This window comes from Arachis ipaensis, chromosome B4 (assembly GCF_059453495.1).
Source record: "Arachis ipaensis isolate K30076 ecotype BB chromosome B4, ASM5945349v1, whole genome shotgun sequence".
NCBI lineage: Eukaryota > Viridiplantae > Streptophyta > Magnoliopsida > Fabales > Fabaceae > Arachis > Arachis ipaensis.
Window position 1 is genome coordinate 92,570,423 of NC_142439.1, and position 13,078 is coordinate 92,583,500.

Consider the following 13,078-nt stretch of genomic DNA (forward strand, 5'->3'; position numbering starts at 1 on the left):
TACCTCCACCTCACTTCTAAGCATGATACAGTGAATCATTATGGCTTGGTTAATGATCACTTCTGACCAGTTGATAGTAGGGATGATAGAGCATTGGATAAATTATAACCATCCTCTAGCTATGGGCTTGAGGTCAAGCCTTATCAGTTGGACAGGCTTGCCTTGAGCATCCTTCTTCCACTGAGCTCCTTCCACACAAATGTCTGAAAGGACTTGGTCCAGCCTTGGTCAAAATTGACTCTCCTAGTGTAAGGATGTGGGTCTCCTTGCATCATTGGAAATTGGAGCACTAACCTTACACTTTTCGAGCTGAAATCCAAAAGTCACCCTCGGACCATGGTGTGCCAATTTTTGGGACTGGGGTTTACGCTAGTGTCATGGTTTTTAGTAACCTATGCATTAGCATAGAACTCTTGCACCATTAATATTCCAACTTCCGAAATAAGATTGGTTAGGACTTTGCAACCTCTCCTCTGGATTTGTCTTTGGATCTCTGGATACTCATTCTTTATGAGCTTAAAGGGGACTTTAGGAATCACCCTTTTCTTTACCACTACTTCATAGAAGTGGTCTTGATAGGCTTTGGTGATGAATCTCTCCATCTTCCAAAATTCGGAGGTAGAAGCAACTACTTTTCCTTTCCTCTTTCTAGAGGATTCTCCGACTTTGGATGCCATAAGTGGGAATGGAAAGCAAAAAGCAAGGCTTTTCCAACACCAAAATTAAAAGCTTTGCTCATCCTCGAGCAAAATATGAAGAAAAGAGTAGAAGAAGAAGAGAATTGGTAGAGAAAGGAGGAGAGGAGGATTCGGCCAAGGGGGCTTTAGTGTATGAATGGTGTGTGTATGAAGGGTATAAAGAAAGGGTATTTATAGGGGTGGGATAGGGTAGGGTTCAGTTATGGGAAGGGTAAATAGAAGGGAAAGTTTGAATTTGAAGTGGGTGAAGATTGGTGAGAGTTATGATGATTTTGGGAAGAGGTATGGACGTGATTGGGTTAGGGTTTATAGGGAAGAGTGTGTAAGGAAGAGTGAAAGTAAGAGAGTGAAGAATGTGGGGTAGGTGGAGATTCTGCGGGACCCACTGGTCCTGAGAGGCTAGGAAAGTCAAGTTCCCTACCCCTTCTGGCGTTGAACGCCTAGCTCTTGCTCCTGGCTGGCGTTCAACGCCAGCTATGTACCTCTTATTGGGCGTCGAACGCCTTTGAGGGCAATCCTGCCTGGCGTTCAACGCTAGGTCTATGCCTCTGTTGGGGCGTTGAACGCCCATGGCTGCCCCCTGACTGGTGTTCAATGCTAGCTTCAGATTCCCTGGCTGGTGTTCAACTTCAACAATATGCTCCCTGGCTGGCGTTCAACGCTAGCAATGCACTCCCTGGTAGGCGTTGAACGCCAGCAAGGTCTTTGCTTCAAGGTGTTCTATTTCCAGCTCCAATGGTTTCTGTTTTGTTCTAACTACTGCCCATGATCACAAGCTTAAACAAAAATGAAAATTAAACTGAAATAACTTAAATAAACTTAAAGAAAAATAAGAAAAACATTAATTATTGATGTGTTGCTTCCCAACAAGCGCTTCTTTAACGTCTCTACCTTGACGGTTAGCTCCTTACAGAGATGGATAAGGGCCCAGAATTTTGCTCCTTATAGTGAACTTCTTGCCTGTGCTCTCATGGATAAGTTCCACATGTTCTAGAGACAGGATTCTATTCACAGTGTATGAAATGACAGGATTGTCAGTGAAGATAACTCTCATGCCAGGTGAGAGGCCTTCAGTGGGAATTTTCTTATCCCTTCAGCCTTTAGGTACTTTCTTCTTAGTACCTTTGTTCTCAGTGCTTGATAATGGCTGCCCAACACCAAACTTAGAATTGGTGTCTGTGGGCTCTGTATAACTCTGCACTGAGAGAAAAAGTTGAAGCACTTCATGTTTATGAATAGTGCTTCTTTCAATTGAGGTAGAATTAGGTTTATGAACCTTGAATACAAGACAGTCCTCATCTAATTGAAGGATAGTTCTCCTCTATCTATATCAATCACAGCCTTGGCTATAGCTAGAAAGGGTCTTCCAAGGATGATGGATTCATCCTCTTCCTCCCCAATATCCAGGATTATGAAGTCAGCAGGGATGTAAAGTCTTCAACCTTCACGAAGACATCCTCTACTAGTCTATAAGCCTTTTTCATGGACTTGTTTGCCATCTTTAGAGAGATTCTTGCAGCTTGTACCTCAAAGATTCCCAACCTCTCCATTACAGAGAGAAGCATGAGGTTTATGCTTGACCCTAGGTCACACAGAGCCTTATCAAAGGTCATGGTACCTATGGTGCAAGGGATTAAGAAGCATCCAAGATCTAGCTTCTTCTGAGGTAACTTATGCTGAACCAAGGTATTGAGTTCCTTGGTGAGCACCGGAGGTTCTTCCTCCAGTGTCTCTATACCAAATAGCTTGGCATTCAGCTTCATCAGAATTCTTAGGTACTGAGCAACTTTCTCTTCTCTAGTTTCCTTTTCCTCATCAGAGGAGGAGTACTCTGTAGATTCTATGATCTTCAACCAAGCATTCAAGAGAACTTCAATTGGCTCCTCATGAACCTTTGGTTCCATCAACTCTTTAATAGGGAAGTTCTCAGTGGGCTGAGGGTTGCCAACTATCCCTATTGTGGCGTTCAATGCGAGAATCTGTGTTTCTTTGGGAGTTAAACGCCCATCATGCATCCCTTCACTGGCGTTCAACACCAGTGGTTGTGCCTTTTTGGGCGTTGAATGCCCAGTAAGGTCCTCCTTACTGGCGTTCAACGCCAGTGATGGTGCCTTTGTGGGCGTTGAACGCCCTGTAAGGTCTTCCTTACTGGCGTTCAATACCAAATCATCTCCTTCAGATTTGGCCTCAATGTCCATTGTGATGGCCTTGCACTCTTCTCTTCGTTTACTTTAGTTTTACTAGGAAGAGTGTTAGAAGGAATTTCAGGGATTTTCTTGCTCAGTTGACCAACTTGTACCTCCAGATTTCTAATGGAGGACCTTGTTTTAGTTATGAAACTATGAGTGGTGTTAGAGAGGTTGGAGACTGTTGCGACTAAGTCAGAAAGGTTCTGCCTAGGAGTCTCCATATGTTCCTGAAAAGATGGGAATGGTGGTCTGTTGTTGAACCTATTTTGGTTTCTTTCACCTTGATTATTGTTGAAGCCTTATTGAGACTTCTGTTGATCCTTCCATGAAAAGTTAGGATGATTCCTCCATGATGGATTGTAGGTGTTTCCATAGGGTTCTCCCATGTAATTCACCTCTTCCATTGTAGGTTGATCTGGATCATAAACTTTTCATTCATAGGAGGCTTTGTGAGTGCTGCCAGTTGCAGCTTGTGATCCAGTCAAATGATGAAAGATCATATTGACCTGCTGGGTCAAGATCTTGTTCTGAGTCAATATGGTATTTAGAGTGTCAACCTCTAGAACTCCTTTATTCTGAGCTACCCCATTGTTCACAGGGTTTCTCTCAGAAGTGTAGATGAATTGGTTGTTTGCAACCATTTCAATGAGTTCCTGTGCCTCTTTAGGCGTTTTCTTCATGTGGAGTGATCCACCAGCAGAATAGTCTAAGGACATCTTAGAAAGCTCAGATAGGCAATCATAGAAGATTCCTAGGATAGACCACTTTGAGAGCATGTCAGGAGGGCACCTCCAGATTAGTTTCTTGTATCTTTCCCAAGCTTCATAGAGGGTTTCACCCTCCTTTTGTCTGAATGTTTGAACTTCCACCCTGAGCTTGCTCATCTTTTGAGGTGGAAAGAACTTGGCCAAAAAAGTATTGACCAACTTTTTCCAAGAGTCTAGGCTTTCTTTAGGTTGAGAATCCAACCATATCCTAGCTTTTTCTCTAACAGCAAAGGAAAAAAGCATAGTCTGTAGACCTCAGGATCCACTCCATTGTTCTTAACAGTATCACAGATTTTAAAGAATTCAGATAAGAACTGATGTGGATCTTCTAGTGGAAGTCCATGGAACTTGCAATTCTGTTGCATTAGAGAGACTAACTGAGGCTTTAGCTCAAAGTTATTAGCTCTAATGGCAGGTATAGAGATACTTCTGCCATAGAGGTCAGAAGTTGGTGCAATGAAGTCACCAAGAACCTTCCTTACATCTCCTCCATTATTCGGTTCAGCTGTCATATTTGTGTTTTCAGTTTCTTATTCGAATAGTTCTGTGAGGTTTCCTCCGGAGTGTTGTGCTTTAGCTTGTTGCAAACGCTTCCTTAGGATCCTCTCAGGTTCAGGATCAAGATCAAAGAAAGGTTCTTTATCCTTATTCGTGCTCATAAACAAGAAAAGGAAAACAAGAAAGAGGAAGAACGGAAGTCTCTATGTCACAGTATAGAGAATTCCTTGTGAGATGTGAAGAATAAAGAAGAATGAAGATAGAGAAGAGAGAGAAAGAATTCGGCTATGAGGGGAATAAGAATTCGAAAATTAAGAAGTAAAAAGAGAAACTAGAATTAAAATATCTTTTTATTTTTATTTTATTTATTAATTGAATTCGAAAATAAAAGCTAATTAAATAAAAATATTTGAAAATTAAATGATGAATTTCAAAAAAAGAAGAGAGAGAAATAGAAGGAAAGTTTTCGAAAATAGAGAGAGAGGAATTAATTAGGAAGTTTTGAAAAAGAAAGAAAGAGAAAACAAGAAACTAATTAAGAAAGATTTGAAATTAAGATAAGATAGAAGATTAGAAAAAGATTTGATTTTAAAATTTGAAATTATGAAAGATAAGATAAGAATTGAAGAGATTTGATTTTGAAAATTTTGAAATTAAAATTTAAAAGAAGATAAGATAGAAAAAGTTTTAAATTAAAAAGATATGACAAGATTTGAAAAGGATTTGAATTTTAAAATTTTAAAGAAAGATAAGATAAGATAGTGATTTGAAATTAAAATATGAAAAATCTTTGGAATTTTCGGAAATTAAGATAAAAAAGATGTTTTTTTTTAATTAATGAAGAGAGAGAAAAACAACCAAAAAACACCAAACTTAAAATTTTTAGATCAAGACACTAAAGTTTTCGAAAATTCAAAAAGAAAAATACCAAAAGACATGAAACTTAAAAATTTTAAGATCAAAACAAGAAAAGAAACAAGAACAACTTGAACACCAAGAAAGAACACAAAGAACACTTTTCAAAAATTCAAAGCAAATAAAGAATAATCAAAGGACACCAAATTTAAAAATTTTGAAAATCAAGGATAGTAATTTCGAAAATTTTAAAGGAAAATACTCAAAGACACCAAACTTAAGAATTTTGAAATCAAAGACTCTAATTTTAGAAAAGAAAAGAAAAGAAACTTAGAGACTCAAGATGACTCAAAAAGACACCAAACTTAAAGATTGATACAAGACTCAAACAAAAGACACTATTTTTGAAAATTTTTGGAAAGAAAGTAAGAAAATTCGAAACTTTAACAAGAACAAGAACGAAAGACTCAAACAAAAAGATACAGATAAAAAAGAAAAGGTTTTGAAAAATTTTTTATTTTTTTCGAAAAAGAAAGTAAAAAGACTCAAACAAAATAGTAAAAAGTACCTAATTTAAGCAACAAGATAATCTGGTTGTTTGTCAAATCTGAACAATCCCCAGCAACGGCACCAAAAACTTGGTGGACAAAACTGGCTCCGCAGAATTCGCACAGATAGACTGGCAAGTATACCGGGTCGACCAAGTAATACCTGAGGTGAGTCAGGGTTGATCCCACGAGGATTGTTGTTTTGAGCAAGCAGTCGACACCTTGTAGATCTTAGTCAGGCGGAATGAAAAGATGAGTGTTGTTGGAAAACGCATAAAATAAATAAAGATAAAAATACCGGATTTATTTGTGAAAATAGTGATGGACGAACAGTTAATGCTTCGGAGATGCTTTGTCTTTCCGGATTAACTTTTCTTATTGTCTATCCCAATAGCTTTCTGATTTATTCAATGGCAACCGTAAGTGATTAACTCATGTCCTCTTATCAAGTTAACTTCCGCTACTACAGCAATCCACCATGTTGAAGTGACTCATGTCCTCTCATCAAGCCACCTCTAGGTTTCTCACTGTAGTAGAAGATGAAGCTCTAAGCAAGCCACTCCCCTTCGCGATCCTACTCAAGGTACCACAGACAAGGCAGATCTTCCGGATCAGAGAGGGTTGCTTCTCTGATTCTAGCCTTAGCACCATAGAGACCTCAGACACCCATAGACAACGGGATTATATGTCACATATCCAAAGTTGCTCAGATGCTCTATACGAATCCGCAATGCAAACTCTAGCTTTAGTTCAACGCTATCCGGGTCAGGAATCGCACGGAACCCAAGTAGAACAAGAGTGATTGTCACGGGTCACTCTCATTCATGAGATGGAGAACGAGTGTGCATAAGAGAATAGAATCAGAATTGTATTGAAAATAGAACAGTAATATTATTAATCCATGAAACTCAGCAGAGCTCCTAACCCTAACTTAGGAGGTTAGTGACTTATATTGCATATAATAGTGTTCAAAAATAATGGGGGAGGAAGAAGATCTTAAACATGGGTGATCTTCTCCTATATATACTACTCTAGTGAGTAAGGATTACAGAAATAACATACTAAGTTGATAGTACAAAAATCCACTTCTGGAGCCCACTTGGTGAGTGTTTGGGCTGAGCTTGAGTGTTTTCCACGTGCTAATGTCCCTTAGGGGCTTTGAACGCTGTTTAGGGACCCCCTTTTGGGCGTTGAACTCCAGTTGCTCCCCTGTGGGCGCTGGATGCCAGAAATGGAGCTAGTTACTGGCGTTGAACGCCAGTTTTGGGCCTTCATTTCTGAAACAAATTATAAAAAATTATATATTTCTAGAAAGCCCTGGATGTTAGCTTTCCATAGCCATTGCGAGAACGCCATTCGGACTTCTGTAACTCTAGAAAAGCTCATTCGAGTGCACAGAGGTCAGATCCTGACAGCATCTGCAGTCCTTTCTCTACTTCTGAATCAGATTTCTGCTCAAACTTCTCAATTTCAGCCAGAAAATACCTGAAATCACCATAAAACACACAAACTCAAAGTAGAATCTAAAAATGAGAATTTTGCACTAAAACCTATGAAAACTTAATAAAACTTAACAAAACATAATGAAAACTATATGAAAACAATGCCGAAAAGTATATAAAATATATGCTCATCAGTGGGTTTGCACCTAGCTTGTCGAAGGCTCCTCTGAAGAGGATATTGGAGTCTACTCCAATTTCGACCAGTATCCTGTTTATGATCCGGTCCCGACTCTTGTGGAGATGACGAATGGGGCGTCTTCCTCAGAGGTGCCATGTTGGCAGTCATTAGGGGAGAATGTAATCGCCTCTACGACTGGGGAGGTTAGGGCCTGGTTTCCCACGGCCAGGATTTTAACATCTTTTTTTAGTGCTGATTTTGAATTTTCCGGGGCGTCCTTCCCGTTGATGACGTTCACGATTATGGTGGGGTCAGCTTCTGGGCTTTCTTTTGGTGCGTGTCGTAACATCCTTAGATTGCGCCCTTCGCACTCTGATAATTTTCCTTTCTTCGTCCTTCTGGATTCCCAGATGATTTTGTCAAACTCGGAAGCTTATCGTCTCGGATGGCCTGTTTGAGGGTGTCTTTTAGGTCAAAGTAGTCTTGGGTTGTGTCTGTATCCTCGGTGATAGTCACAGTACAGGCTCTTGTTACCTCCTGTCCGTTCCTTTAGTTGTTGCGCTTTTGGGAGGATGCCTTGTTCTGCTATTTGATGGTAGATCTCAGTGATGGGAGCGAGTAGGGGTGTAGTGTGAGAACTTTCCAACATGGGGTGTTCTATTGGTGTTTGCCGATTTGGAGTGTTCTTTCTGAGTTTTTCTTGGTGGCGGGTTATTACGAGGTGTCGTGCTGCCGTTTGTTGGCTGCTACGACTTGGCTCACATCTTCGTCATTTATATACTCCCTTGCGACGCTTTTACTTTCATGCATAGTCTAGACTGGCTTAGTGGTGAGGTGTTTCCGGAAGTCCTCGTTCATGAGGCCGTTGGTCAGACAGAGACTTGCGACTGAGTTTGTGAGTCCGTCGACTGTTAGACACTCATCGTTGAACCTATCGAGGTGTTTCCTCGTGGATTCATCTTGTCTCTGGGTGACTCCGAGCAGGCTAATGAGGTGTTTGGCTTTGGTAATTCTGGTGGTGAACTAGGCCTAAATTTTCTGGAAATGTCGTGAAAGGTGGGCTTTGGAGCTGTTTGGGAGGGCGTTGAACCGTTTGATTGCGGGGCCGGCTAAGGTTACCGAGAAGGACCTGCATCGGACCGCATCGGCGGCTCCTTCCGGGTTCATCCTAGTCTCGAAGGCTTTTTGCTATTCCTGGGGCCCTTTGGTTCTGTTGTATTTCATATTTGTGGGCTTGTCAAAGCCCTTTGGAAGCTTGGCTCTTAAAATTTTTTCGGTGAACGAGGTGGCTCCCATTATCACATACTTGCTTCGTGCTCGTTTGGCTTCCCGATGGTGTCGTCGGTTGTCTTCTTCATGTTGGCATTCTGGGTCTCGAAAAATGCTGCGGTCATGTCTCTTACTGTGTCGCTGTTCAGGGGACATGTTCTTGGTTTTGCGGTAAGATCGGGTTCTGGAGGTCGCATGACTTCCATGTTCCGCGTGATACCGTTCCTTGGTCATAACCTGGCCTTCAAGGTTTTGTACCCTGAGGCATAGTTCTTGGATTATTTGGACTGTCTTTTCTCCCAGGCCGTCAGGAGACCGGATTTCAGGGGGTAGGCAGTTGTCTTTCAGTTGTTGCTAGGGTGGGATTGGTAGGCGATGCACAATGCTTGTTATCCTCCCGTGGGTGGGAGGGGTGGTATCTCGATATTCGGAGGTTGGACTTCGCAGGTTTGAGTTGTGGTAGTGGCTTGAGGATTGCTCCTCGAGGTTTTTCGTCCTGCCGTCACGACTTGGCAGTCTCCAAAGAAGGCGCCAATGTACTAGTGGTCTTTAGTATGGGTTGTGAGATGGATTGGAGACTTGCGAGTTGAGATGGTTGCCGGGTCGTCCTCTTGGAGCGGCGGGGGTTGGTACCTGCAAAGATACTCCGACGCTCAAGTTAGAATGGATCTGAGAGGTATAAGGTGTGTAGAATGAATGACGTACTTGAGCGGGCCTCTGACTCCCCTTTATATAGTTGGTGGTAATTATCTCATTTTATCTTATTTGGCTAAGATAAAGGAGGTACTTAAATTCGAATATTGGTTAGAGGATGTGGGGCCGTTTTTGGACCTTCTAGAAAAAAAAAGAAAGCCAACCTTGGGTATCTGAGTCGAAGGCCGTTCCAGTATAGGACCCGAGGGGGTTTGTAACATTACTAAATGCTAGCAATCAAGTATACCGACAAAACAACCCTCAATGTATTGTAGACATTATTAATTGCCTTATAATGAAAATCAATTTTGTGCATAACCGAATTGCAATCACAAATTAATCCTTGCTATTCCTTTTCAGTCTTGGTTTATGTGTATGCATAGTTTCAACAACCGGATCGCACTAATCAGTTCGACTTTAAAATTGATGAATCGATTGATTCGGTTCAATGTTATGACTGTTTAAGGATGAAAATTGGTCAGAATCTGTCAAAATTAGTCCAACTAAATCGAGAGAAAATTACAAAATTGATGTAGATGTGAGTTAAATATGGAATTTTCATTTTATTGTATGCTCTATTTACCTCTAAATTATGTTATTTCTTATTATTTTATATGTTAATTATTAATTATATAATAAAAATATACAATAATTTTGTTAATATTATTTTAATTTTTACTCACTTATATTTAAATTAATTATATTTTTTATTATTCATAATTAGTAATATAAATATTTTTAAACATGTATAAATAAAAATATAAAATATTTTTATTAATTATAATATTATTATTTTTTATGATTATATAATATTTATTAAATATCATTTTTCAATATATACATATAGTATATAATAATATAATAAATACAAACTAGTTAGTTAGTTATTAAAATAAAAAAATAATTACTTTAGTATAAAAAGTTAAAAAAATCTTTGTTATGACAAAATACTAGAGCTTTATATATTTATTTAATGATAATTAAATTATAATTTATTTATTATAATTTATTAAAATTTGATTATTAAAATATTAATGAAAATATATATTTTAAATTTTATAAATTTAAATTTTGGTTATTTTAATTTTTTTATTTATGTACGATTGATTCTATCGAGTCAGTTACTTATTGATTGAACTAAATCAATAAATTAGTAATTTAATCTGTTTAATTATCAATTCGATTCTTGACAACTATGCTAATATATGTAAAAATTAAAATTATTTACTTGGCAGGTTCACTTTAGGCTTAGTTGCACTTCTTCGTGGTGTTAACGTAAACGATCATTGCTCCTGGTGCAAATATTTGTCTTGTCTTCCAATTTCCAAATGGCACTGCGACACTCAAATTAAAAAAGCTGCATTTTGTACGGTACGCATTTTGGCCCAAATATTCCTGTTTTGAGAATTATTTCACTAATTCACTTAAATAAATATGAAAGATTTAAATTATTTTATATATATTAATTTATTAGATAATAATAATTTTTAAATAAAATTTTTATTTATAATAAATTAATTTTTAGTTTGTTAGACTAAAAAATACTATAAGATAAAAAAATTATTCCATCATAGATAGAGTGTTATGAACCGTTTTTTAGGTGATTTACATCTAAACTTCAAAAATTCGATATAATTTTATTTTATTTTATTTTGTGTATTAATGTTGTTTAAATGGCATAAATGCAGGTAGAAGAGACTGGCAGCGAATTGAACATGACATGTTTAACAAATGGTATATCCAAGCCATTTTATTTGCCAGATCAAACCTATGACCGAATTGCAGAATTATGTAAACAGATTTGTCAGTAGCTATTGACAAAAGGAATGGTATTAAACCAAAACCTTGCCTACTACTTACTGTGTTTAATTTATTTATGTCCCTCACCGTATATAATACATAGCTATCATATTTATAGGCTTCCAGCTGAATGTTATATAGGTTGAACTGATCTGGATTTACTATATTATATTTCAGTTCATTTATGAAGTTATCCTAAGTTCAATACTTACGTAGATAATATATAGAGTTAATAGTCAAAATCGTTCCTGAAAAATATCTCGATTTTTATTTTGGTTTTCGAAAGATAAAATTAATCGAAATCGTCCTCGAAAGATACACGACTTGGTCACGTTAGTCCTTCTATCAGTTTGATGATGATATGTTACGTTAAGTGTCACGTAGCATGATGACGTAGTGAGTTAATGCCACGTGTCAGATCAGTGACACGTGACGTGTCACTTGACATGTAAAAAAGTTATTTATAATCAAAATAGTCATTGAAAGTTCAGACGTAAGTCATTTTCAACCTTAAAATTTTAAAAATTAATCAAATTAATCTTTATATAATTTTTTTTATTTTTTTTGATAATATTAAATTTAAAATATTTTTTGATACTATTAATTTTAATAGAAATATAATTGACAAACAAAAAATTAGTAATTGTATATTTTTTTCTTAAAATTTTTTTAATAAAATTATCTCTCTCCTTTAATTTTTCTCAAAATCTCTTTTATTCTTTTCTATTCTAAAACATTTTTCTTATATCATTACATTTTTGTTAGAATATATATATATATATACTCAAAATTGAAATGTATGTATTTGTTAACTTAAACAAAGTTATATGCTCAAAATCAAAATTTATATATGTTAACCTAAACAAAGTTATACCACTATTTTTTTCTACTACATCTTTTTTCTTCCATTACGGTATTACTTACATATAGGATGTAATGGTAGTGATATTAAAAGAAAAATTATATAATCTATCTCAAACGTATGAAACACACAAAAATTTATTATGATCTTTGCATGTAGTACGCTTAAGAAGCAATTCGTTTAATATATATAATAATAATAATTAAGCAACAAATTTTTAATATTTTGTAAAGTTTGAAACTAAAGCAAAATTTGTGGATCTTCTTGAATTTTGACTTTTAATATCACTACCATTACATCCTATGTGTAAGTAATACTGTAATAGAAAAAAAAAGATGTAGTAAAAAAAAATAGTGGTATAACTTTGTTTAGGTTAACATACATAAATTTGATTTTGAGCATATAAAAACTATTTTGATTATAAATAATTTTTTTAAATGTCAAGTGTGATCTGACACGTGGCGTGCCAGGTGTCACTGATCTGACACGTCAACCAATCATCTTGTGACACGTGACATTAACCCACCATGTCATCATGCCACATGACAATTAACGTAACACATCATCCAACTGACGAAAGGACTAACGTGATTAAATCGTGTATCTTTCGGAGACGATTTCGATTAATTTTCTCTTTCGAGAATCAAAATAGAGATTGAGATATCTTTCAGAAACAATATAAAGTATTAACTCACAATATATATGTAAGCCCATCACCGGCAAATAATAGTTAAGATTAATTAATTCTTTTAATTTTAATGGAAAAACAAGTGTGTCACACTCCGGAAATTTAAGGTTAATCATTACAATAACAAAAATTAACTACATTTCCACTATTTTCAATAACTACTCCAATACATAACTATTGATAACATAAAACTACTAATAAAAGAATAACAATAATATCAAAAAATTTAGTAACCAAAATTTTTCAGCCATAATTAGTTAAAATTTTTCATAATTTATTTTATTTACATCACTTAATAATAGTTTTATTTTTTATTCTACTCTCTTATTATTCCACTTATCATATTCTTATCAAATTCACTTATTAATAATATTAATTATAAAATTATATAACTTTTTATTAGACATTCTTGTAATCAATACTTAATATTCTTTTTTATAATTTGATTTTTATATATAAGAATACAATAAAGATTAATAATAATTATAATTAAGAACGGTAATTATAATATCAATTACATTAAATAATTGCAATTGATTCTTTGTATGTTATGGTATTTATCATTAATTATTGGAGATATGAAACATGAAA

At 36.1% G+C, this 13,078-nt stretch overlaps 1 protein-coding gene and 1 non-coding gene across 2 annotated transcripts in view; both read left to right on the forward strand.

The window, feature by feature from the left end:
• LOC107637838 (RHOMBOID-like protein 2) overlaps nt 1–11,056 on the forward strand; it is a 29,116-nt gene extending 18,060 nt beyond the window's left edge. The window contains exons 5-6 of the mRNA XM_016341124.3: nt 10,373–10,508; nt 10,826–11,056. Of these exons, the coding sequence (XP_016196610.1) occupies nt 10,373–10,508; nt 10,826–10,948 (259 nt within the window). The 3' untranslated portion in view covers nt 10,949–11,056. The remainder of the gene's footprint in view (nt 1–10,372; nt 10,509–10,825) is intronic.
• LOC148568375 (small nucleolar RNA R71) lies at nt 3,662–3,765 on the forward strand. The gene has a single exon (XR_015882055.1). It is a non-coding gene; the product is annotated as a small nucleolar RNA R71 (small nucleolar RNA).
• Nucleotides 11,057–13,078: the final 2,022 nt, after the last annotated feature.